Genomic DNA, 27,852 nt, shown 5'->3' on the forward strand with positions numbered 1-27,852 from the left:
GGCTGATTTTTAGACAAATTAGATGCTCTAGAGTTAGACTGAATGATGTTTGAGGTCTCTTCCACTTCTGAATGTATGTTCCTATATCCTTAAAGTCTGAGAAGGGGGCAAGATGATCAAGTATTGAAGAGAATCTCTGACTTACTTTAAGACTCAACTTGACACACTCTGCATTATAGATATTTCCACTTTCAAGTACAATTCACTGTTCTACAGTGTCTATAGAAATGCCCATTTATTTCGTGTTTTAAGTTGAGAATAAGAAAAAAGGAAAAATGACAGCTCTAGTGCTACTTGCTCTAGGAAGCCTTCTTCTGTTTCCCTGGCTGTTAGTATCATCTCGTCTAAGGCTACCTACCCTCTGTATACTCGATTAATCTTGAAGGTGGTGATTTTTATGTGTGTGAGAGCATTGTCCCCTCTATTAGCCTGCAAGTTCCCTGAAAACAGTGACTGTTTTTGCCTTTTGTTTATCTCCCGAATACTTAACAGTGCCTGAAGTCAACAGTTAAAAAATGCTTATTGATTGAATTTGGCATGGATTAGACTAAGGATTCTGGGAATCAAATGTAGTATCTATCCCTAGTATAGTTATTCATAGGGAGGGGGAGTCAGATTTTTGAGGTAGAATAGGAAAATGTGGGATATGAAAAATGTTTAGTTCAAAATTTTGACAAATTGTATTAGACAAATGTAAACAATGAAAAATTATTTGCAAAAGTAATTTGGTATGGAAATGATAGTATTAATTTAATTACTTAATTAAATCAATTAGATATTAGTATAGGAATATGTAATAAAAATTCTATGCAGTTATGATTGTTTACAATAAGTTGTGGTTTGTCCTTCATTCATGAAGAGGACCATGACATCAGGGAGATGATGACATGACTTGCAACTGAATTGGATTTGAATGTGGGAAGGCTGTGCAGTCACCAGCCTCACTTTCTCCTCCAGAGCCATCTGGGTCCAGTGGTCAGATATAGATCAGGATGCAGTGGGGGACCTCAGCCTTTTTAAGCTAAGGTCTTTTCAAGTTCTCACTTTGACTGAGGTCAGGAATTGGGACAGACAGAATTAAGGCATTAAATGTTAACTTTGGTTCATAGTTTTCCTGGGGTCAGTGGAGGTGGAAGGGCCCTGAATTTCATCCAGTTATTGAGTAGGCTAACTACAGTGGTATGGAGAAATTACCCCTGGAGAACTTGGTCTATAAATAACACTGTTAAAGGGAGTTCAGCCAAAAGTAGGCACAGAGAGCTTGAAGGAAATGGTCAGTAGGATGGGTGAGAGAACATTACTGGGACACAAGCCAGGATTCAAGGAACTGGGTTGGTGTACCAAATCCAGAGTCAACAGACCCAGACAAAATAGTCATGATGACAATATTAAACAGCAGACTTGAGTCAGAGAGAGAAGACAGATTTGCTATATTCTGACAGGCATTGAGGGGACATGATTGAGGTCAGTTGGATGTGGATGAGGTCTTCACAAAGAAGTTCCTATTGGTTGACTGGAATAATCTGGTAGCCATTTTCCACTGTAAATTCCTAGTCATTGGTCCATTAGCCCTAGAACCTGTGGTTCTTTTCCAATTTGCCATGATACCCTTTTGTTGATTAGGTGTTTAGTGGTTTTCTTGGCAAAGATACTAGAGTGACTTTGCCATTTCCTTCTCCAGCTCATTTTACAGATGAGGAAACTGAGGCTAACAGGGTTGAGTGAATTGCCCAGGGTTATACAGCTAGTAAGTGTCTGAGGTCATATTTGAACTCAGGAAGATGAGACTTCCTGACTCCAGGCTTGGCACTCTATCATTCTTACCACTTGACTGTGCTTACAACTTTCTTAATCACAGTTATTCTTTCCTTGTCTTATTCATCCTTTGAGCAGTCTGTTGAAGCCTATCTACATGGACCTCTGATCCTATTACATCTGTTTCTTCAGCAGATTGCCTCTTTTATCATCTTTACTTTCTCACTTATCTTTGATCTTCCTATCTATAGGCTGCTATAGTCCCTGCTGCCTACAAGTATGCCCATTTCTCCCCTATCTTTTTAAAAAAATACTCATTTGATCCTACCATCCCTATTAGGAGTTGTCTTGTACTGTCTTGGCTAACTTAATTGAAAAAAGCTATCTATACCTGGTGCATCCACTTCCTCTCGCATATCAAAATATGGGTTTGAATTCTACCTCTCCCATATCAAGTCAATAAGGTTTTATTATGTACCTACAATGTGCCAGGCACTATGTGAAACATTAGACATATAAAGGCAAAAACAGTCCTTGATCTCAAGGAGCTCACAGTCTAATAGGGGAGACAGCTTACAAACAAGATGTGTGTGTGTGTGTGTGTGTGTGTGTATGTATGTGTATACAGATACACACAAACATATGATAAACCTGGAGTTAGTCTCAGAGGAAAGGCACTGAATTAGAGTTATCTCTGAGAAAAGGCACTGGCCAGGGAAAGACTTCTTGGAAAAGATATGGCTTTAGCTAAGATTGGAAGGAAACCCAGGAGGCAACAATGAGAATGGGGAGGCTTCCAGGTATGAAAGCCAGTCATAATACATGGAGTTGGGAGGAGTTATAGTAAGGAGGATAGAATCACTGTATCATAGAGTAGATGGAGAGAAAGATGTGAGAACACTGGAAAAGTAGGAAGAGGACAGATTAGAAAGAGCTTTCAAAACCAAACAGGATTTTATATTTGATCCTGGAGGCACGAAGGAGCTTGTTTATTGAACAGAAGTAGTTTATTAATAATATAATAATATTAATTAATATTATTTATTAAGAAGTAGTTTATTGAACAGAAATGAGATATGGCCAGACCTGCACTTTAGGAAGATAACTTTGAGAATTGAGTAAAGAATGGACTAGAGCAGGAAAATTCTTATTAGCAATGGAACCTAGAGAAAGTCATTTCAAGCCTTAGTTTCCTTGTTACTTGTACTGTTTAGCTTAGAGGGTGAGATTAAAGTAGCTGAAAAATGATATACAAATGTGAACTTTTATTCTCCCAGCCCAAAGGTAGGCCAAACTCAGAAGGCAAGAAACCCTAGCCATTACTAGCTATGGACACTGCAGGTGTGGGGATGTGGGAAGGAGTAAGAATGATTAAGAAAATTTTAAAAAGGATGGATCTATTGCTTGGAAAGTTTAAGACATGGGATAGAACTACTCTATTTTGCTTCTGTATTCTCTAATAAAGACAAAGATCTCTAGGCTAAGACATAAAATTTAAATTAGTCAGAAGTGAGATAAAACATACCATAAGTGAGATGACTTAGTGAGAGTATTTACCTCCCTTTATGTAGTCAAGTTAGGAGATTTGATTAAAAAAACAACAATAAATGAAATAATTTAGAAATGATGGCCATGCCAATGTTTTAGCACAGTAATGGAAAATGGGAGAGGTGCCACAGAACAAAAGAATCAAAAGTCTGTCTGTCTCTCCCCCTCTCCCCCTCTTCTTCTCTCACTCCCCCCCTCTCTCTGTGTCCGTCTGTGTCTCTGTGTCTTTCTCTGTCTTTCTCTCACTGTCCCTCTCTCTCTTTAAATGGGAAGTTGTTTGTAGGTTTTCTGAAATTGCCAAGCTTCACTTGGTTTCACGTTTTAGAATATTGCAAGGAATTGGTTTACGAGTACTTAGAAGGGAAAGCAATGATGATGGTATGTTAGCTTGTGGACATCTAAAGAGACTAACCTTATTTCCCTTTGGCAGAGGTACCAGATGGGAATGCCATGCAAATTGTACTGAGATTGCCAAGATTTTTAGGATCAAGGTATCATGAACTGATATTTAGAGTTGTAGCAGACCTTCAATATGATCTAGTCCACTCTGTTTTGAAGATGAACCACTGAAGACTTAGAAATACTTAATCCAGACTAATCTTCACAGGTAGTAAATAACAGAACTAGGATTTGAGCTTAAAGTCTTCTGGTTCTAAATTCAGCACTCTTTCCAATGTATTACATTAAATTTTTTACGTCTTCTGTCCATCTTTTGATGACAGCTGTGTCCTAGATGAAAGTAATTATGTGGAATCAAAACTGATTGAACAATTGGACCTAAAGAGTTATGAATGGATTGAATAAGATAACATATGAAATGCACTCTGCAAACCTTAAAGTGTTATATATATTATTATTTTCATTATTACTAATTAGTATATATCACCCTGATATAGAAAGGTTTATAATAATGTCACATATCTATTCTTAGTCCTTGTCAACATTTTGATCAATGATTAGATGGTCCCTTTTATCAGATTTGTGGATGACAAACCAAGACATCCACCATATTGGATGACAGAATTGGACCCCACAAAGATTGAGTAGGTAACAGCAATGGGATGAAGAAGATGAAATCAAACAAGTATTAGTGTAGGGAACTGGACTTAGGTTAAAACAAACATCCACAGACATAAGCACAGTGGGAAAAAGTGTGGGTACATAGTTCATACAAAAAGAGATGGAGAGGTGGGTCTTAACGAACTACAAAATTAACTGCTTCACAATTACATAAGATTTCTGCCCCCCATGTGAAATAGATGTACCTGTGTTTTAATTTGTGTCATAGTTATCCATGTATGTAACCTTTTGTTGCTAGGACTTAAGACAGCAACAAGTCTGCATTCCCAGTGAATTGCCAACACCACCCACTTTGCAATCAAATAGTGTTGTGCAAATTATTTGGAAAAAGTAAAATAATTAATCTGTTGACTAAGAAGCTTTAAAAGATTTTTTTTGCTTCAATCACTTGTTTTATGTGATTTGATGTTGAGTTCATACATTTTGAAATTCACCAGGAAACCGTACTTTTATTACATATTACATATAAAGCATCCTTTTGACAAACTCGTTTTTCAATTGTAGCCTTGATTATAGCTCATAGGTTTTCAGCGGGGTTTAAAACAGGCAAATTCCCAGGCCACTAAAGCATGTTTAGCTCTACCTCTTTGATAAATTTCATAGTCTTTTGTGACATGTGACTGATCTGCTTTTGCAGAGTTTCTTTAGTTGGTAGTTTTCTATACCTATGAATTCACCGGTCAGGTCCCTGTATCTAGCAGCAGAGTATGCTGCTTCAGGAAGAAACAGTAACTAGTTTTCAGTGTCTATGATTTGGTCAAGACTGATAATTGATCATCAGAAGGAATAAATACCCTAGCCCTGGGCTTTTGTTAAAGGCTTTATACTGTAACTTACAAAGTGTCCCTTTAATAGCTAGTCATTCTAAATTATCTACTTTGGGCATTATACCCTAGCCCTGGGCTTTTGTTAAAGGCTTTATACTGTAACTTACAAAGTGTCCCTTTAATAGCTAGTCATTCTAAATTATCTACTTTGGGCATTATTCATGCTGTTTCTCATTGCTGACCATTCATTTTTACTGTTTGTGATTGGTTTCATTCTTTAAAAAAAGTAGTCAAGGGAAATGAAAGATCTGCTTCAAAATTAGTTGTTTATGTCTTATTAACACTGGCTTTTTGGAGGAGAATTACATTTAATTTTTCTTTTTTTCCTCAATTACATATAAATACAAATTTTTGACTTTCATTTTTTTTCAATTTTGAGTTCCATATAGTCTCTCTTCCACCTTCTCTTCTTCCCTCCTTGAGAAAACAAGCAATTTGATATAGATTATACATGTGCGATCATGTAAAACATTTCAACATTAGCGATGTTACCAAAAAAAAAGAATAATGAAGTTCAAAAGAGTGCTTCAATCTGCATTCAGACTCCATCTGTTCTTTCTCTGGAGGTGGATATCATTTTTCATCATAAATCCTTCAGAATTGTCATGGATCATTGTATTTCTGAAAATAGCTAAATCATTCACAGTTGATCATTGCACAATATTGCTGTCACTATGTACAATATTCTCCTCATTCTGTTCATTTCACTTCACTTAAACCTGTTTTCCTCATTTCCTCATCAGTAAAATGTTCTGGAGAAGGAAATGGCAAACTACTCCAGTATCTTTGCCAGGAAAACCCCAAATGGGGTCACAGAGAGTTGGACATGTCAGAAGCAACTCAACAAAAACATTCCATCCTAAGCATGTACCTAACTGACTGGTTCAGCCATTCCCCTATGGATGAGCATCCTCTCAATTTCTAATTCATACTAATCCCAAAAGAGCTGCTATAAATATTTTTGTAGATATAGGTCCTTTTCCTATTTTTCCCCTATTGATTTTAAAACGGGAGATGGGAACTTAAAAGAAGCAGACACTACTAAATAAAAGAATTTGTGGTGACTGTGTGTGGGGGACAGCCAGCATGGCAGAGTGAACAGACAGAGCCAAAAAGACCTAATGTATGACTCCTGGCGCATATGCCTAGTTGAGTCACTTAACCCCCCCTCCCCCCCTCACTGCTTTAGATAACTCTAAGACCCATCAGTTTCAGAGAAGTTGCTGACATGCTCTGGTAGAAAGAATTTCCTCACCTGGGAGTAGCCTCTATCAACACTTTCACAGGTCCAAACCTATCCCTAGGAGTGTTTGTAATATTGAGGCATTTAGTGTTCCATTTCCTGCTGCTATTATGTGACAAGCACTATGCAAGGTGTAGGGGTTACAAACACAAAGGAACTGTCCCTATCCCCATCAAGGAGTATGAATTCTAATGGGAGAATGAATACATGTGTAAGCATTGAGATAATAGCAGTTAGGAAGGTAAATAGGGTGGTAGGGCACTATCTGTTGACGGGAGCAGTAGTCAAGAAGTAATACTTGAACTGCACCTTGAACGAAGAGAGAAGGTTCTATCAGGAGGAAATGGATAAACTGCTTAGTAAGTGAAGGGAGCTTAAAAGATAAAAACCTTACCTAAAAAAAAAAGGCCTGCCTAAGGTCATACCAAGATGGGGGTGCATAAAACAGTATGGCTGTAAAATTATTAAATGCCTATTGTATGCAAGGCACTGTACTAGGTTCTTAGAATATGAAAATAAAAAGTCCCTGCTCATCTTCTCCACAGAATGTTGGGATTGACTAGATTTCTGAGAACCTTTCAGTCATAATAGAAGATTCAACTGTATCATATATCCACTCACTCTGGATGTTTGAAACATCCTTTTTTTCGATGAGATTCCTCACCTACTAGCTTCAGAATGCTACACTTAGCAGTTGACCCTAAACAAGAGGAGATTAACTGTTCTTGGAAAGAGCCATGCCAAGATTCCCAACACCTTTCATTTTGATAGACTCTGCCTTGGAGAGGGAGTAGGGGGAAGAAAAAAGTATACTGAAGGCAAATTGGACATTGATCACTTACCATTAAGTCTGAAAAGTAGAGAGTGGGGAAGCCCTACACCTCTTAGTGCTTCCTGCTGGTAGTGACTTTTCAAAATGGCAAAGGGTTTATGCGTGCAGCAAAACAGTTGTTTCAGATCTCTGTCGAAAATCAAAGTGATTAGAAGCTCTAATCAGAGGCTGATTCATAGTTTCAGTTCTACCTCCATGTTGCTATGCTACCTATTCCTATCTGTTCACTTGTAAAAGATAATAATTTTAATATTCCCAAGGCAAGTGCTAAAAATCAAACTCACTACTAACTCCTAGAAATTCAGTGCCTTCCTGTTATTACTCTCCGTCTCAAAACACCAACAGAGTTTTGGTTTCGCCTGATGTTCTAAGAATCCACTTGCCCCACCTACTCTTGGAACAACACCAAATTTCCCTTATGTCTTGTGCTAGGTCAAACTAACCTAAGAACTGAATTTATCATTGCTATTTCAAGTATTTCATGTTAAATCACGTATTGTTTTATGTTACCTAAGAAGATATCTAAACTGACCCTACTACTATTTCAGGGTTTAAAAAAAATCAGCTTCCTAGAAGCTTTTCTTTCTGGAAAACTTAACTAGGATGTGTAAAGTCTCGTTGTCTAAAGTATTTTCAAGGGTATAAAACTTAGCCCTTGAGTTATACATCTGTTTTCTATTTCTCAAGTCCTCCTCTTTTTGATATCTTATTACTGAAGTTATGGTGCCCTATCCCTTTCATTATGTCTTTTCATTACCCTTGCGATACTAGTATTTTAGATTCAGGTTGTGACATTTTATGATTTGCCACCATGGAGCATTGATTGGATAAAATGGGCATTTGAGGGTTAGTTTCACAGCAATGAATAGCTTTGGATTACTGAAAATACTGAGTAACTTGCCAGATGATAAATTCACCTCATGTCTTACCTATAAATTTTGGGTCCAGCTCATTGGCCAACTGTCTAGGTAAAATTTTTTTCCCTGAACATGCACCTATCAGTCTATTTGCCCCACCTTCCTACAGAGAAAGTTAAGTTTAAGTTTGAAAATTATGAACAAACCATGTTACCAAAGAAAAAAAATATGACCTAGCACATAAGCTTAAAAATCACATAAGCATAAAAACTTAAATATCAAAGTACACATCCTCTTTGCACTTGAGCTTTCTGTCCCTGATAAATCTGTTTACCTTTAGTATATTAAGATAAGAAATGCTGACCAGGTTCTCTTAAACTTAAGAGTCCAATAATCTCTGATCTTTCTTATGAAGAATGTTCCCCTTCAGGAGGGCTATAAAGGTGACTACTTGAAGTACTTACTGTAGGTGGAGCCTCCCTTCAATGCCAGAGGTCAAGTATTGAATCCCAGATTTTACTTGAAGTTTCTTATATTTTAGAGCTGGAAGAGACCTTGAGGATGAACTATTACAATAATTCTCATTTTATACACAAAGAAACTGATTCTCAGATTATCCAAATCTTATCAGTGCCTTATTCAAAATAACATAGCCATTAAAACCCAAGACCTCCAGATGCCAAATTCAGGGGTCTTTTCATGATAGAATATGGACATGTTTAGTAACTTGACTTTCTTTAGTATTAGTTATGATGACTGATTGAAACATACCCATATCAATGAGGTCACAGGTCCAATCATTTATGAAAACTGTGGTAAGACCCCACCTTTCTATTGAAACTACTCCCTTAAAGAAAACCACTCATCTCTTTATTGTTCAGTGGCATTTTCTCGTTCTTCATCTACCACAACCTTTCTGCAGATTTCAATACCAAAAATCTTCCCTTCACTTCTCTAACATTTTTCTCCTGGCTGTGTTCCTTTCTTATAACAACTTCTCATTCTCTCCAGCCTCTTTATCTCTTGTTTTCAGAGTATGGAATATTACTCAAGACTGTATCTTAGACTGCTTTATCGAACCCATCTGTTTCCATATCACATCTTTACAGATGACTCCTCAAGTTATATCTTCAGTTCAAACTTCTTATGTACCTCTAGTCCTATATCTCCAACCTCTTATTAGACATAATCTGTAGTCATCAATAACAATTCAGATCAAACACAAAACTCTTTTTCTTTCCTCTCCTTGAATCTATTTTTCCCTCAATCTATCAGGAAACAATGGTACCACAATCTCCCCAGTAACCCAGGGTTGCAGCCTCACTCCTGGATCTTCCATTTGCCCACTTCCATCCCAGTTGCCAAGTCCTGTCAATTCTACCATCACTACAGTTTATGTATCCACCCCCTTCTCCTGGTCAGTTTCTCTCTGTGTCTGTCTGTCTGTCTCTGTCTGTATCTCTTTGTCTCACTTACACACACACACACATACACACACACACACACACACACACACACACACACACACACACACACACCCCATTCTAGTTCAGATCTTGCACTACTTGCCTTGACTATTACAATAGCCTTAAACTGAGCTCCCAGTCTTTCCAGTCTTCACATTAAGAGGACAGGGACGGGAAAAAAAACGCCATCTATATAGCACCTACTCTGTATCCGACACTGTGCTAAGCACTTTTTACAAATATCCTTTTTTTTTTTTTTTGATCCTCACATCAGCCTTTTTATAACTGTTTTTATTTCAGGCTCATCTCTCTATCCGCTGAGCTATATAGTACTTAATTTAAATATGAAAGTGAATGGTATGATTCTACGATTTTCTTCTAAAGTAGCTAGGAAGCCATTGCCCTTTTCCCACCCGTCCCTCCTGTGGTAGCCAGAGCACCCTCTTCCAAGTGGGAAACCAGTTCAGTTCTCTTCCTGATGATCTAGTGGTTAAGTTTCCTGATGAGTCTCTCACTAGACCAATTAAACCAGGGCATAATTAGGTTCTATAAACCTACAAAAGAATTATGGGGGAAAGAGTATGACTCTTTAGAAATCTGGGAATCGTTCACTTGGATCTTCACTAAGTAAATCAGGGGTCACCAAGACAGAATGTTGCTTTGGTCTTTTTTAAGGTAAACACAATCATATCATAGGTATAATGCACTCTTCCTTTTTCAAGAAAAAAAATGGAACCCAGAATATTTCACAGTTTGATTTGTATGTTTGTAGGGGGGGCAAACATGGTTAAATTTTGAGTTTTTCTTTTGTTAATTCCCTTGTGATTAGGAAGGTTTTTAAATTGAAACTTATTGAAACTACCCTAATCAATGACATAAATCAAAGATCTTTATTTGTGTTTTTCATTTGGAAAATGAACCTAAAGTGCATTAAAGTAAAAGTATAGCACAATTGTTTATTGTGTTCTAGAAAGAGTTATTTCATAACTGAAAGATCATACACATTGTATTCACAGTAACCTGAGTTCCCTAGTCACTAACTAATACATTTGAATTCATGTTTCAGTATTTAGGAGATTAATATATAAATATTTAGAAATATTTTATTTGACTTTCTAGTCTTAACTGAATATTTTTTCTCTCATTTTAGGGACCACCAAATCATTGGTGAGTATGTCATTTCAGTTATTGCTTAATGTCTTCCTTATTTAAGACTTCCATATGTGTAAACAATTATGTTATATTCTTAAATTTTTAAAATTGAATTAATTAATTTGTTTTCAGTTTTCAACAATCACTTCCATAAGTTTTAAATTTTCTCCCTCTCCCTTTTCCCTCCCTCCCCGAGATGGCATGAAATCTTTTAAGAGTTCTACACTTACATTCTAATTAAACACATTTTTGCATTAGTCATGTTGCATAGAAGATATTCTTAAATTTTTATTGATAATTATCGAGTAGTCTTCAATACCTATCCCTTTTTAATTATGAAGAGATTATATTGACTAGTTAATTTATATCAAATATTTTATTCATAAACTCAGTGAATAAACTTTTCTCCTAGACCAGTTTATAGTAAGTGTGAAATGATTTAAGACAAAGAATTTGAATTTTTAAACTCTGGATTGTTGCAAAACTTTGGAGCTTTGAATAAGTAACTAAATATAGCTGTCTCTTTTCTTGTCTCTGAGAACACTAATGTGAAATATTCTCTGAGTCCATGATACACATTTCAGTTGTGTAAGTTGAACATTGTCTCCCCTTCCTCTTCAGAGTTGCCTTGGTTACCCTGTAAGCATCTTTTTCATTATTGTCAATGAATTCTGTGAAAGATTTTCCTACTATGGAATGAGAGGTAACTATTTGAATTCACACTCTTCTATTAGCTTCAACAAATGCTTGTCTTGAATATTTGAACATCTCCTTTTTCCACTCCTTGCCCCCTCCACGTACAGCAATTCTAGTTCTGTATTTCCAACGTTTCCTTCAATGGGATGATAACCTGTCTACTGCCATCTATCACACATTTGTTGCTCTATGCTATCTAACACCAATCCTTGGAGCTCTTATTGCTGACTCATGGCTGGGAAAATTCAAGTGAGTAGTCTCTATTTTTTATTTAAGGAGATTCTTTATCAATTCAGATAGTATCCTTTTTAGACTCTGGGAGATATGGACTAAACAAAGTATATGTACTTTTCTTTTTGTATATAGAGTTAAGCTTTAACATTCTTTAAGTAATGGAACAACATTTAAGCACATGTTACGTATAGGGCACCATGTTCAAGTGCAGTAAGGATGGATACATAGGACATCTTTCCTCATAGGTCTTGTAATTTCACTGGAGTTGTAAATATGGAAACACAAAAACAGAATATACTATCTTTTATTAAATGAGACTATGCTATAGGCAGCCAAAGAAAGTGGGAGGACTTGAGTTGAGAAATGAAGGCCTTCATAGGAAGGCATTCTTAGAAGAATGACTTGAGCAAAGATGCAGAGGCTGGAATGTTTGATTTTAATCACACTAAAATTAACAGTATACTTTGGTAATGCTCTGTTCAATTCAACAGGCATGTTCCATGATACTTGCCATCATATGAGGCAGATAGTTATAAAAGATCTCAAAAGAACTTATGATTTCATGAGCAATTGATGTTTATGAAATGGGGAATCTTTTTTGGTCTAGGGAAAAATTTGCAAGTATAGGTAGATCTTCTTATCGCAACTTTTTCTTTGTTTTAAAGAACAATCATCTCATTGTCCATTGTTTATACTTTGGGGCAAGCGGTCCTTGCCATAAGTTCCATTAATGACCTCTCGGATGCTAACCATGATGGAAACCCTGATAGCATTGCCTTGCATGTGTAAGTTGAAACTTATTTTCCTATGTATTTTTTCCAGCTTTATCTGTTTAACTTACTTCTCTCTGGCCTGCTAAAAATGTGCCTGTTCTTCCACAGTTAACTTATAGAAATAAAAGAGACCATTCCTCTCAGTCACAAGTTGGGCCTTGAATATATCATCATTTTGACGTCGGATGGTATTTTCTGTCCTCTGGTTTTGATGTTCCACTTACCTCCATGCCTTACTCATAAACAAGCAATTTGTATTGTGATCATGCTCTCCTTGAGGCAATTGAAAGATTCCTAGTAATAAGCAGCTTGGCAAACACAGGGAGCTTTTGCAGTGTTTATGTGGCACCTTCTTGCTTACTTCAGTGTTTATGTCAAATGCTAACTTTTTCTAGACTGAATTAATTTTCTTTTCATTGAGGTGTGGCCTAATGACCAAGGTCCTAATAGTGTCCTTTGTTGTGTATTGTTTTCATAAATCTATAGAAAGCAAAGCTGAGAACTAATCTGCTTTGCAGTCTGGACAAGCCAAGCTGGGAAAAATTGTTCCTTCAAAAATATTAGATACCTTAATTTACTTTCCATGGTGATCATTCGATTAATAGTAGATTTTTTTAATGTTAATAGTAATAACACAACATCACTTCCAAAGGAAATGTAACATTTAAAAGCCTCTATTGCCAGGTAAGCCAGAAAAACAAAAATTTTTAAGAATTTTTACTTTTAGATAATAACCTCTTGGCTTTCCTCCAGGTTTTTCCTAAAGTTTACAAGGTGTTTGGTGAATATTCTTAATATAAAACAAATAATTTAACCTCACTTTTTATTTATGTATAGCTGAATTTCCTTACTAAAACTTGCTGGTTTGTTGGCATTAACTTGTTTTGAAATCTAGTTAAAAAAACTTTTTATTAAGAAAAAGCATTGAGAGAGAATGTGAGGTACTTAGTCTCGGCCATCTCTAGAGTTTAACATAAGTTATTTAACCTATTAGGATTTTCGGGAACTCTAAGACAGTCATAGATGAAATGTCAGTCTGTATCAGCAGAAGGAATCTTTTCACTGAGAATCCCTGCACTCATGAAATTGCATCTGGAGCCCAAAATAATACTGCCCTAACCTCTGCCATTGTGTGACAATGTGATTGCTATTCTATACTCCACCCTACAGTTGGGATTCCCTATACCAAGAATCTTTAACCTATCCACAGAAACTATCCCAGTCTATCCATCATATTTTTATGTGAGGACTTAAGTTTTGTAATGATGTCAGTTACTTTCCATAAGCTGTCCGTATTTAGGGACGATTTCTTTGTCAGTAATAATAACATTAATATTAGCTAGTATGTTGTAGCATTCTAAGGTTTACAAACGTTAACTCATTTGATTCTCATAACAGCCTGGGGAACAGGTGCCATTATCCCCAGAGATAGAGTTAATTGACTTTCCCAGAGTAACACAGCTAATAAATCTAAGGCAGAATTCAAACTGAGGTTTTCTGACTCAAAGTTCAGCACTTTATCCATTATGCTACCTAGTTGCCTAATTCATGACAAGTTGTTAAGATGTGGCTATTTGGATATGGTCAAGAAAGCAAAAAGAAAAACCACATACATTTAAAAAGCTTTTAGGCTGTGTTCTATAATTTTAGGTCACTGCCCCATCAGTTTACTCAGCATCTACAGTATCTGACATAAGGGGAGTCAGGGATATTTGACTTCCTAATCCCCAAGTTCCAGCTTTGGTCTACCCCATACAACTTGTTAGATTAACACTTTGGACTTTCTCTGTCAGTCTAAACTCATTTGAGTTATAGTCTCTACTTGAGAAGATCTGGTGATTACTAGGGAAAAAAGTGAGTCACTCTTCCCATTCTACTTCAAGAAGGCTACTTAAAAATTCATCTCCTATCCTTGAATCAACCATCTCTTAGCACTCCAGCATTCTACCTGTAAACCCTCAGGTGTTCCTCTGGTAACCTTCTATATAAATCTCAACATTTTGTATCTGTTAGTATAGCCAAATAGACCCACCTACCACCCCAGCACTATTAATCCTAATAGCTCCCCAATGGCTGATTTTAAGCTGATTTTGTCCAAGCCTTAGCTATTCAAGTATACCCATTTCAAATATATGTTGTAGCTATGGAACTTAACTATCTCTTATAATATCACCTTGCTTAGTCCCATTTTCATGGAACCATTCAGAGGCATTAGGTACAGTATGCTTATGTCATTTCTCCAGATAGGCTGTTTACTGGGAGGAGAGAAAATTTATTATATGCTACTAAGATATTGTAGACAAAATTTGTAGGAATCAGAATATCACTTTCTTCAATAAATATTTGAGCCTCCTCTGTGCCACTATATCAAATAGAAAGAGAAGATTATTAAGAGCAGAGAAGAGACACCCTCTACCTTTAAGGAATGGATGTTTTTAAAAGTTAATTCCTTTTCCTAGATCTTTGTCTATGGTGGGACTTATCCTGATTGCTCTTGGTACTGGTGGAATAAAACCTTGCGTGTCGGCCTTTGGTGGAGATCAGTTTGAAGAAAATCAGGTACGTGCCCTTTGTTGAAAATAGGTGATTGCACCAATATGTCTAGGAACAAAATTCCATTGACACAAGTTCCATCAGCCACTTGTGTTTTTCAAGTATGCCTTGAGTAACGTATACAGTGATAGAAGATGAGCTAATGTCAGACAACCAGTTGGTTTTTGTCCTTAACAGTTGCTATCAATTTGTGCTCATGTTTTTTTAATATCCTTTCCAATACAGGAAAAACAAAGAAACAGATTTTTTTCCATATTTTATCTGGCCATCAATGCTGGAAGTCTGATTTCTACAATCATAACACCCATACTCAGAGGTAAAAAATCTTGACCCATAGGATTCCTACTTCTTCCTCTCTTGAATGGTAAAATCACATTATTGCACATTAAACTGGGAGTCAGAGCTTGAATTTGAATGCCAGCTCTGCTGACAATATGCCAATTTAGAGCAAGTCTCTTAATCTCTATTGTCCTCAGTTTTCTCAACTGTAAAATGAGGAGGCTTGACTAGATGACTTCAGTGCTTTCTTTCTTTTCAGTGCTAACTCTGAGCCCATGAACTTTTCCTTTTCCTCCTTGCTATTTATCTTATAATAATAAAAAGTGCTTTCCCCTTCTTGCAGCTCAGGCTAGGAAGAGAAATCTGGACTCAATTTCTACTCAATTTTATCTCTACATTCTAGTCCCTTAATAGTTATGTAACAAATCTCAGAGAAACTTATTTTAAAAAAAGCTTTATTCATTAGTTTTTAATCCACAATGCAACTTATTTAAAGCAAAGGAGGTTAGTTGACATTCCAATCTCCCTGCCCCCATACACCGTATGAACCAGAAGTGTTTCCTTGAAAATTTAAGAAAAGGATATGATCATTCGGAAAATAGTACAAGTATTTTCTGGGAAAAAAATGGAAAAGACAATTTGAAAATCAACAGAATTCATAGGACACCAATAAGAGTAAACTTCCAATGCAGTTCATCTGGATATTGTCAAGCTTTAAGACAACAACAAAGTTGGTTTCATAATAGCTAAGTAGAAAGTGATCACATGAAAAATTCATCACTGAGCCAACACAGTTTTTCTGTGTTCCTACAAGAAAAACAATAGTAATATTCTGATAGTTAATTTCCCAACTAGCTCCTCAGAAAAACCATGTTCTTTTTTTAATAAATAAAATTATATTGGTATTTTTTATTTTTACATCACCTAAATTTTTCCCCATATCCCTCCCCTGCCACGCAACCATTCATATAAGAAATAATATTTTTGAGGAAAAAATGAGAAGAAAAATATTTTTAAAATCAGCAAAACTGATCAATACATTGAAAAAGTCTGAAAAAATGTAAGAATGGAGCAAAGGTTAGATGGGTAGATCCCTAAACAACATTCCCAAATCAAGCAGAGGTGGAGGTATGTTGGGGGAGAAAAGAAGAAAGGACTGGAAAATCTCGATTTCAAATGAAATCTAGAGTTAATAGTCTAAAATAGAACTATGTTGAGTTGTATATACTTGTATGTATAGAATTAATACTAATGAAGTGAAAGTACCTATTGCCTTCTGATGAAATGATTTTATCAAAATATGATAGAAGATAGAGTTTAATTATTATAATAAAATTTAATGTAAATAAATTGAGTTGTCCTATTTAGAAGAAAAGATATTTAAGGGCATTTAACACAATCCAACAATGTTGCCTCCAAGCAGCAACATTAGAGCACAAATACTTACTACTCTAACATGATAAACTAAAATTTACAATGCTTGAGCCAGTTTTGGGAGATCAAGAGTAGCCATAATATTAGACTCTAGTAGAATTAGGAAACATTGAGATAAGGGAATTTTATAGCATGCTTAAGTGTTTCATTAACAGAACATCAATATTAAACATATAGGTACCTAATTGAATAGCAACTGCATTTATAAAGGAAGCATTAATAGAGTTCTAAAAAATTAGAAAGTCAATAATAATAAGTTTTAACACCAATGAGATATGATAGAAAAATCAAGCAAAGATCAGAAATCATGCTATAGGTAGAATGATGTAGAAATTGGATTACTTTTGGAGAGAACTTAATGAAAAATATAGAGAATGTGTACTCTTTTTTAAAATAACAAACATTCAAAAATACATGTAGGACATCAATAAAAAAAATTTCAAGCACATTTTAAAAAGTGTTATATTGTCTATGTGATCCCAGACAAGTTTCCTTATCTCAGTGCTCTAGATAATGCTCTGAGACTCTCAGTAGCAGAACTGTAGCTCTTCTGTATTAGAAGAGGCAATTTCCTCACTGGGAGTTCTCTGCATTGATCATCACAATTCTACCCTAAAAAAAAAATTCAGAAACAATTGACAAAGAAAATAATATCAGAAGGTACTTATAGGCTTGAAAATGATGTGTATACCAATTTTTTCATTAAATTACAGGATTAATAGCATAATGATATTATAAACATAGCATATAAAAATCTGAGATTGAAACAAATTATATCAGTTAACTAGAATCTAGCAACTTGAGTTTGCAGCTAGAGAACTAATACCTGAAAAAATGGTAAAGAAAATATATAAATATAAAGAATTATCAAATTAATAAAAAATAGATCTGATTTTTATGAAGACAAACTTAATAAACCAGCAGCGAATTGAATCCAGAATGAAGAAATGGATCAAGTGGGCAAAATGAGAGATCTCAGTCAATGGAGAAATCTAGAAAAATATATTATGGTTTTATGTTACATACTTATATATTATACTATATATTACATGTTACATTATTTTAAAAAACTAAGCATAAATAAGTGCATTAATAGCTAGAAAAAAATCTAACCCAAACTGAAAAAATAAGAAAGCAAAAATCTATTAATTGTGGAAAAAAGACATTTAAACAGGTTAATAAAAAGCTGATATATTAAAAACTCCAAAATCGGACAGATTCACAGTCAATTAACAAAGAAAATTAATTTTCTTAAAAAATAGGCAGTTCCATCAGGTAAATACAGTAGATATGGTCCCCAAATCTGTTAAGAATGAGGCAGAGAACTATAGACATATCACTGAAGATCAATGTTAAACCAGTAAATAAAATAAAAATGTCAAAATGATTACGATGATCGAGTAGGATGTATGGAATTGGCTGCAAGAATGAGTCAGTATTAGGAAGTCAATCGGTATAATTGCTTCTATTAAAGTTCTGCTTTGTGGTTTAGTGTTTTTCAATCATGTCTGACTTTTTGTGAACCTATTTGGAGTTTTCTCCACAAAGATACTGGAGTGATTTGCCATTTTCTTCTCCAGCTCATTTTACAGATGAGGAAATGGAGGCAAGCAGGGTTAAGTGACTTGCCCAAGGGTCATACACTTTGTAAGTGTCTGAGGCCCAATTTTGAAGAGGAATCTTCCTGACTCCAGGCCCAGCATGCTATCTATGTTCCACATAACTGTCCAACACTCTACTACAGTGCCTTAACCTTCTTTGTGTCAGAGACCCCTTTGGCAATCTGGTGAAGCCTACAGACCCCCTTCTCAGAATAATTTTTTTAGTGAATGAAACACATAGAATTACAAAGGAAACCAATAATATTGAAATAAAAGTGTATTTTTTTTCAATCAAAGTTTACATACCTATGAACAATGATAAGTTAAGGGGTATGGGTAGGAAGAAATAGATGTTTACAGAAACATTTCTTCTGGTGGAGAGGAGAAAGTACAGACATCCAAGAAGCCAAAGAAGTGAGACTGCAAGAGGGAAACCTTGAGGACTGTAGAGAGACTCAGTGGGATGCATTGGAGAAAAGTGGTTTAAGGATTGTAACTTCACCACTAGATATTTGCTGTTCCCTCCTCCATGTGGTCTTGAAGAGATTGAAAGGGGTCCCTTAGGAAATATCCTAGGAACTGGTCCCAGAAGGCAGACCTGGGACCAAAGGATACCTCTTCTAGGGAGGCCAGAGACATTCCAATTGGATCAAGCTTCTTGGGGAAGTAATAAGCATCTTGTCACTGTGAGTATTCAAGAAAACACTGAATGACCTAGTGGAGACCATTGTTGTTGTGTTTGAGAGGACTATGGCATCAAAATGATGACATGACTTGCAATTGACTTTGATTTGAGTGAGGGAGGGCTGTGCAAGGTCACCAACCTCACTTTCTCCTCCAAAGCCATCTGGATCCAGTGGCCCAATATTCATCAGGATGACTGGAGATGGTCCAGGATGCAGTGGGAGACCCTGGACATTTTAGGCTAAGGTCTTATCACATTCTCACTTTGAGTGAGATACACCCATTCAATGAATAGGCCTCTTCAAGCAGTTACTCAAGGGATGGCCCCTTTTAATCACAGACCCAGGATCATAGAGATGGAAAAGACCTTAGGGACCAGATAATCCAGGGGTCCTTAACTTTTTTGTATTATGGATCCCTTTGGCTATCTGGTGAAGCCTCTGGACTCTCTTCTCAGAATGATGGAAAGCCAATTATAGTGAAATGAAGAATTTTTTTCCCCCAAGTACATGGACCATGGAAATCTATCCGTGGACCTCAGGTTAAGAGCCACTGCCCTATGTCATTGAAATGGCTCTGGGATCTCCAAAGCTGTGAATTAAGCACAAGCTCTGGTAGGTCCTACTGAGGTAGAAAATGACTTTTATTGTTGGAGAACCAACCTAGCAAAGTTTGGAGGAGCTCTTGAGGACAACTGCAGGTTTATCCTAGTTGCAGTAATTCTCAAAGACCAGTTATTAAGTTATAGCTGGGTTGTTCATTGATCAGTTTGCCAAAGAACTGTGAGTTTAAGCTCGGTATGTTGAAAAGGAACCATTGAATTTAATATATTTTTTTACTTAAAGGAGTCTGTGTATCAAGTTTTGGGGTCTTTGTTTTAGATGGCTTTTTATCTCAACTGGGAAGGGAAAGATTTACCAAAATGAAGTATTTATTTGGAGCTATCATATAAACATTTTTTCAAATCTGTTAATTGATATATTCTTTTAAAATTTGTTTTCTTTTTATTTTATGGAATAAAATAAACATTTCCATATTATAATACAATAAAAACGATGATTATACATGAAACTGCAAATCTACTATGCACAACTTGCTAACCCTTTCAAGTACACACGACAATTATCGGGTAAATTTCTTTTTGTTCCTCTTTCTCCTTCCCACTTTAGAGATTGCTACCATTAGACACAAAGAGGTGCATGTGTATGTATATGTATACATATATATTTATGTATATGTATAGACTCATGCATACATGTATAATTATTAAATATTTTCTTACCCATACCTCCCTCCCTTTTTTGCTCAGTGTGAAGAATATGTTGTAAGGAAGGAGAAAAAAAAGTGTGTGGGGAGTGGACAAATCAAGTTAACCAGCATATCCACTCTATGTGGCAGCATATGCAATGTTTCTCACCTGTAGTCCCTCCTGCAAAGAAGAGATCATAGGCTCATAAGTTTAGAGTTAGAAGGTACTGAGAGCACTGATTCCAACTCCTTCATTTTGCAGACAAGGCCAAGTACTCACAAAGAAGGTGGCAGAGACACTATTTGAACTGAGGTTCTCTGACTACAAATCCTTTGTTCTTTCACACTGTACTAGGAGAGGGTGATAGATAAAGAAATTCATTTTAAAACAGAAAGCTTCCTACGCTTACTGAATTTTCTTGTGTGCATATCAAAGTCTTATAACATGCGATTCTTAGCATAGTAGATTTTTTTTAAAATTCAGTTTGATTTTCAGCTCCAAATTCTCTTCCTCCTCCCTCACCTTTCCCCACTCATTGAGAAAACAAGATTGACAAAACAGCCAAATGTGTCATGGATAGAGTTCTGGACCTGGAATCAAGAAGACCTGAGTTTAAATCCAGCTTCAGACGCGAGCTGTGTGACTTTGGACAAATCACGCATAGTCTTGTACTATATAATAAGTGGGGGAAAAATGAAAACTTAAAAAAACTGTAAGAAGACTTTTATATAAAATAATGCAGAATCAATATCCAAACCAATTATAGTCACACCGTTGATTGTTATGCTGATGATGGAAATAAAATCTGGAAAAGAAAAAGGTTTAGAAAGAGACATGAGCCCAATTTTGTCATTTTTTCATCAAAGTTATATGTATTTGAAATGAAAATGCTATCATAATGAAATCTTACAATTCATAGTTTACAAATTCATTATGTATTCAAATCTGTTAAAAACATTTTACAATTTCTCATATGTTATCCAGTCTTCTTTTTTCCTTCTGCTGGATTTTGATTCCAATTCATTGCCCATTTGAACTACCTCTCCCTAATATGTGTGTATGTATGTATGCTTATGTATATATGTATATAATTCTGTGGGCTTGCTATCCAACTGCATGACATAGTTTGGATTACATGCAATTTGCTTCTCTACTTTTCTACAATATAAGGCTAATTTTTTAATCGCAAGGACAAAAGCCCTTTTTGTTAACTCAAATTTTCTTCTGGTGAGCCTCTAGGGTTGCAAATCTTCACCTTCCAATATTCAAAGAACTATAACAGTATAGGAACTGAGAAGAATGCTAATAGGCTACAATATATCTGTAATCATCGCATACTGCAAAAATTCTGAAATGAAGAATAACTAGGAAGTGAGTGATGAGAAAAGTAACAGACAGATAACTAGATTGATATACTGATAGTGACAAAACGTAAAAATGCCTAGAAATAGATCTTTAGAATACACACTGAGAAGGTCTCCTATGGGATGACATGATCAAATATTTTACAGCATAAGAAGGCATAGATGAGCTGTTGATGGTATCCAAGTCAATGAAGTCACAAATATATTTAAATATAATGGATGTATATGTATCTGTGGATAAAGACTATCTGTAAATTTTTTGAGGAGGCAAAAAGAAAAAGATCAGAGCCACCAATTTGAATTTTTTTTTTGTTTAATTTCCAGGACAGATTCTGTTAGAGAATCTTTTTGTGACTCAAACATTTCAGGATATCCAGGTTTATGTTAAAAAGTAAACGTTGATCTAAAACATTATGTGTCAGAATTACCACGTGATTACATTTCATGATAACTTATTTCTCTTTTTTCTCTATAGAAACGCTACAGAACTGAGTCATAGATTTTTTTTGTTGTTGTTGAGGGCTGGTTGCTTTCATATATGTCAACTCACTTTTTTTTTCCCTATGAGGAAACAGGCCTAGAGAGCTGTCTTGCCTAAAGTTGTGGATCAGGTTGGAATAAGAAACTAGGTTTCCTGTCTTTAAGGTCATTATCTTTCCCTATTCCTTTTTCTCTCTTCATTATAACATAGCCTACTGAAAGAGGAACTTTTGTAAGTCAGAGGTAAAAGGGAAAGTTCAGGTAGTTGAGTAAAGATAAAACGTATTTAAGTCAACTGTAAGTTCTTTGAGGAAATCTTCAAAATTTGTTTCATCTATCATGATGCTTTTTATGCGGTAGGTACTTCATGAGCATTTTATCTTTAAATTGGTAACTAATCTAGCTTTTGTTAAAGTGTGTATTTCTGTAACGAACTGTGGTCTATTTTAATTTTCCTGCAGTTCAAGAATGTGGCATTCATAGCAAACAAGCATGTTATCCATTGGCATTTGGAGTTCCTGCTGCTCTGATGGCTGTCTCTCTATGTAAGTCTCTCCAGTTTGCTAATGTAATAAACTTGCTGAGTCTACCATCATACACAGCATGGTAGACAGCTTTGTTTTATGTTTACAATCTTTGAAAATCCAGGTAGAACGATTATATTCCTCTTTCTAGAATGTAAGTATAGATGAGTTCATTTTTTTTGCCTTTGTTTCCCTAGCACCTAGCGTATTGTCTTGTACATCAAGCTGGTTGATTCCTCCTTGCTGCCTCAATGAGTTCAGCAGCTTACTGATGGGCTTTCTCTTCTCCCAAACTACTTCTCTAATACTAGGATATTTCAGCCTCTATGTTGCTACTCCCTCAAACACCTCAACTTTCAAGTTCCTCAATTTACTCCTTTTCTATGACCTATTCCTCCACTCTCCCTGTCTAAATATACCTTTGACGCTGCCATCACTGACAAATGTTCCACTTCCATGTTTTTAAACTGAAATTCCTTTATCTAATCATAATCAATCCTTCCTTTCTTTCTGCTTTGCAATGCCGATCCCTATCTTCACTGTGAACTCTACCCTTCAGTTCTTTCTTAGGATGTAATCCCTACACTAGCAATACACTCTTCTCCCTTCTCTGTCTTGAGTCACCCTTTGGTGACTCTTCTCAATAATCAAGTCCCTTGTCCTCCTAACTAATCATACTTTGCTAAGCTTCAACATGATATTAACCTATCATCTTCCTCCTTTCTCCTCCCTATTCTATATGAATATATAGAATATTATATATCTATATAGAATATCTGTATCCTATAGAAGATGGTATTTGTAAAGCACTCAGAACAATATCTGGCTCATAGCTGGTTCATTGGTGGTTGTCCTTTGTTCTCAAAGAGGACCAAAATGGCATCACTATGATAGAGTCAAGTTATAGTGTGTCCAACTGTCGCTGATCAGACCAGTATAAACTCAGAATGCACAGGTTGGTCACAAATAGTCCGTGTGAACTTTTGGGGTAGAGTCTCTAACTTTGTGCTCCTCATGTTTCTTTAGAGCTACTTCAATTCTGCTTTGCTCATAGAGCACAGTACCTACTCTGATGAGGGCACACTATGCTGGGTAGTTCTGTGTTAGTGTCTCCCATGTCATGCAATCAATTCCAAAGTTCTTAAAAGAAACCTTGAGAAAACACACTAGGTGCCATCTAAATGTTTATTCCTTTTCTTTCCTCTACTGTTATCCATATGCTCCTGAGCAGAGCTACAGAAAATCATGAAATTGTATTGTCTAGGTATACTACAAAGTTATGTTACATAATCTCAACTGGACTGTCATTCATTACAGCAAGGTAATCCTGTTATATCTCCCTAATTGATTATTATTCAATCAACACAATTTTTCCAAACATTTTCATCCTTCCTCAAACCTCCCATGGCAACCTCCTACCCTTTCAGCTGAGAATCTTGCTTCATACTTTGCTGGGAAAAAAAAATGAGGCGATTTCCTGAGAGCTCTCACTTCCCTCTTACTCATCTTATGTCACTCAATTATCTTCCCTATTATCTCACAGGAAGTAGCCCTTTTCCTTGCCAAGGCAAACGCTTCTGCATATACACATGATCTCATTCCATCTCATGTTTTCCAGAAAAATGACTCCTTTTATCATCTCTGCTCTCTCACTAATCTTTAATCCTTCTCTATCTACAGGCTGCTTATTTGTTGCCTACAAAAATATACCTGTGTCTCCTCTATCCTTAAAAACCCTCACTTAAACCTTCCATCCCAACAAGTTATAGTTGTTTATCTCTTCCTTTTCCGAGTTAAGTTCCTTGATCACTGCCTCTACTTCATATCCTCTTATTATCCTATAACTCTTTTTCAGTCTGATTTCCCAGCTCATCATTTAACTGAAGCTCCTTTTTCCAAAGTTACCAATAATATTTTATTGCCAAATCTTTCACATAATTATTGTTTCTTTGATTTTTTTTCTTTGATTCACTCATTACTTAAGATTTCATTATTAAGTCTCCATTTGGGTCTGTGTTTTGTGTGTATATGTTTCTGTGTGGCTGTGTTCCCTATACTGAATTCTATTTTGATTGTGTTATAGTCTGTAATAGATGTACTTAATCATTTCCATTTTTTTATATTTGTTTGCACTATTTATGTGCCTTAATATCTGGATAGCTTTTATAAAAGTTCCACATTGTGTCAAGAAATACATATGTTCTTTAGTAATCTCATTTAGAAGATGCTATACATCTTTTATCTCTGGTCTCTATCAATTTGTTGAAATCTAAATTTCCCCTTTTATTTATCATTCTGTTAGACTTGTTATAAAAACTAAGAGAGAGAGAGAGAGTGAGAGAGAGAGTGAAATCTCCTTGTAACTATTGTGTTACTATGTCTTCTTACAGTTCAGTTAATTTTTTTCTTATGAATTTAGATTTAAGGCATTTGAAGCATGTAAGTTTAATGTTGATATTTGTTGTCCATGATTTCGTTTAGCATATTGTAGTTTGCTTCCTTATCCCTTTTTATACTGTGAATTTTTTTGATAACATGAATATAATTCTTATTTATACATAGTTTTATTCTGTGTATATCTTTGTTTTTAAATGTGTTTCTTATACTTGGAACTTAATTTTCTTATCCTATCTATTACTCTTTTCATTTTATTGGATTGTTTAATTCTATCGTATTTAAAGTTGTGAGAATTACTTTCCTCCACTTGTCTCTAAGGTTGTTTTTTTTTTAAGTGAGCAACATGGTCAGACTGGAGTTTTAGGGAGATTACTTTGGCAGCAGCAAAGGATGAGATGGAAGGGGATGAGACTTAAAGTAGGGAGGCCAACCAAAAGGCTATTTGCAATGTTGGTGACTATGTGAGGAGAGAAGGGGAAATATATGAGAGATGTTGCAAAGGTAGAATTGACAAAATAGGCAATAGAATGGATATGAGAGGGTGAAAGCAAGTGAGGAATTAAAGATGACATCTAGGTTTAAATCCTGAGTGATGAAGAGTATTGTAGTGCCCTCAACAATAACAGGAAAATTCAGAAGACAGGAGGGTTTAGGAATAAAAATGATTTGTTCAGTTTGGAACATGTTAAGTTTAAGATGGAGAAAAGGACATTCAGCTGAAATATTAAATAGGCAGTTGAAGATAGGAGACTGGAGAGAGGTGAGGGTTAGACAAATAGATCTAAGAATTATGCACATAGAGATGATAATAGATTTCATAGGGACTGTTAAGATCACCACAGAACATAATATAGAGTGAGAAATGGAGAGGGTCCAGGACAGAGCCTTGGAGGATACTCATAACTTCAGCTGTCTACATGATCTAGATCATGTAGAGAAAGGTAATCCTCAATTTTCAATGTGCTCCCTCAGCACTCTCTACCCCATTGCACTCCATGCTTTGGCAAGACTACACAATCTATCACAGAACAAAACTCAACTCTACCCTCTTTCTTCCTCCCAGTATTTTGTAAAACCAAAAACACAGAGGTTTTCTCTGGTTGAAATTACAATGTGAGAATTTCTCTGTACTACAAAAGAACTCAGCCAGAGAACTGAGGAATGAAGGGAACTAGGATAGGATGACAGGATGTAAGGCTGTGTGACACAAGAGTCCGGTATCCAGTTAAAACCAATGCTGTCCTCCAAAAAAGATGGGATAGAAACTGAGATTGGTAAAATATAAATTGTCCATCATGGGAGGAAGGTGAAATGGCTTTGAGGTCTAGCCTCCAAGGAAATCCCTATCAAAGGGGAAAGAGTCCAAAAGTGAGCAATAGAGAAATATAAAGAAAAAAAAGATATTCTGAAATTACCAAAGATCTTAGGACAAAGAAAATGCAACTAAAGATCTTCAATATAAGCAGATAAGTCAACAAGTAAAGCATTAATAATGAGAGGGAATATGACCTCTAGATGAGATAAATGAACCCAGGCATCTATGAATAAATATTTTAAGATAAAAGACAATGAATTGACACCTGATAAGGGACAATACCTTGTGGATTTCCAAGACACCATAGAACCAGAGCAGAATGTTTTTGAATAGTTTAAAAGGAAAATAAGAATTGTAAAAGTAAAATTTATGGTTTTCACAGCAAAAAAAAAAAAAAAGGCAAAATAGAAAAATATGAATCCACAGTGGCAAATCTCACCAAAGAAACAAAAGTGAGAATAATTGATTGGGAATGCAAAGACACAGAAGTGAAGGACAATATGAAAGGAAGGAAACAAAAAGCAATGATATTATAAGAAAAGATGGTCTTACAAGCAAAACATTTTGATCTTGAATATAGGGTATGTAGGGACAACTTAAGGAACATAGGTCTCCCAGAAGAACACAATCTGTGTATATTTAGAAAGAAACTTTGATCTAATACCTGAAGAAATTAACTTAGAACATTTAATGAATTATTGAATTGTCTAACGGGAGTCCTGTCTTCCAACTTATTTATTTGCATTGTTAAATCATCAGAAAGCAAACTAAAAAAGACTTATAAAAAGTGCGTCCATCAAGTTGTGAGTTTTTTATGCTCCATGTTTTTATAAAAGTAAATATGAAAACAGTCTGTTTGAAGAGTACTTCAGTGTCTTTTATAAAACTGTTACAGATTTCATTCATGATGTCCTTGATATGGAAAGAATAGTATAAGAAATTCTTCCCTTCACTTTAGTTATAAGGGGTAAAGTATTCCTAATAGATGGGATTATATGTGTATTTCTCTTAATCATAGCAGTTAGGAAATTTGGAGCCAGGTTTGCTGTTTTTAAAAATCCATTGTATCTAGATGAGTGTATACCACATGATTTGAGAGTGGAAACAAAGCAGTCACATTTAGGGGAGGGTGGATATAAGAAAGACTTCCTCTAGGAAATGCTTTGAAGAAAGGCAAGGAATTCAAGACAGAAGGGCAGTTTATATTTTTAAAATGTTCATCCTTTTCATTTAGATTGTCAAATTTATGGGCATACAGTTGGGCAAAGTAATTTCTAATTATTGTTTCAATTTCCTCCTCGTTAGAAGTGAGTTCACCCTTTTCATTTTTGATATTGGTAATTTGGTTTAGTTCTTTTTTTTTTAAATGAAATTGACCAATTTTATTGGTTTTTTCATAAAACCAACTCAGTTTCATTTATTAGTTCGATTTCTTAATTTCAATTTTATTAATCTCTCCTTCGGATTTAAGGCAGAAGGAAGGGAATTAATTCCCAAATACTTTCAAAG

At 35.5% G+C, this 27,852-nt stretch overlaps 1 protein-coding gene across 1 annotated transcript in view; it reads left to right on the top strand.

The window, feature by feature from the left end:
* Positions 1–27,852, top strand: part of SLC15A1 (solute carrier family 15 member 1) — a 56,964-nt gene that overhangs the window by 3,793 nt on the left and 25,319 nt on the right. Inside the window, exons 2-8 of the mRNA XM_072622071.1 lie at positions 10,759–10,775; positions 11,382–11,463; positions 11,564–11,705; positions 12,356–12,475; positions 14,923–15,022; positions 15,242–15,332; positions 22,569–22,652. Coding sequence (XP_072478172.1) covers positions 10,759–10,775; positions 11,382–11,463; positions 11,564–11,705; positions 12,356–12,475; positions 14,923–15,022; positions 15,242–15,332; positions 22,569–22,652 — 636 coding nt within the window. The remainder of the gene's footprint in view (positions 1–10,758; positions 10,776–11,381; positions 11,464–11,563; positions 11,706–12,355; positions 12,476–14,922; positions 15,023–15,241; positions 15,333–22,568; positions 22,653–27,852) is intronic.

Source organism: Notamacropus eugenii, chromosome 6, assembly GCF_028372415.1.
Source record: "Notamacropus eugenii isolate mMacEug1 chromosome 6, mMacEug1.pri_v2, whole genome shotgun sequence".
NCBI lineage: Eukaryota > Metazoa > Chordata > Mammalia > Diprotodontia > Macropodidae > Notamacropus > Notamacropus eugenii.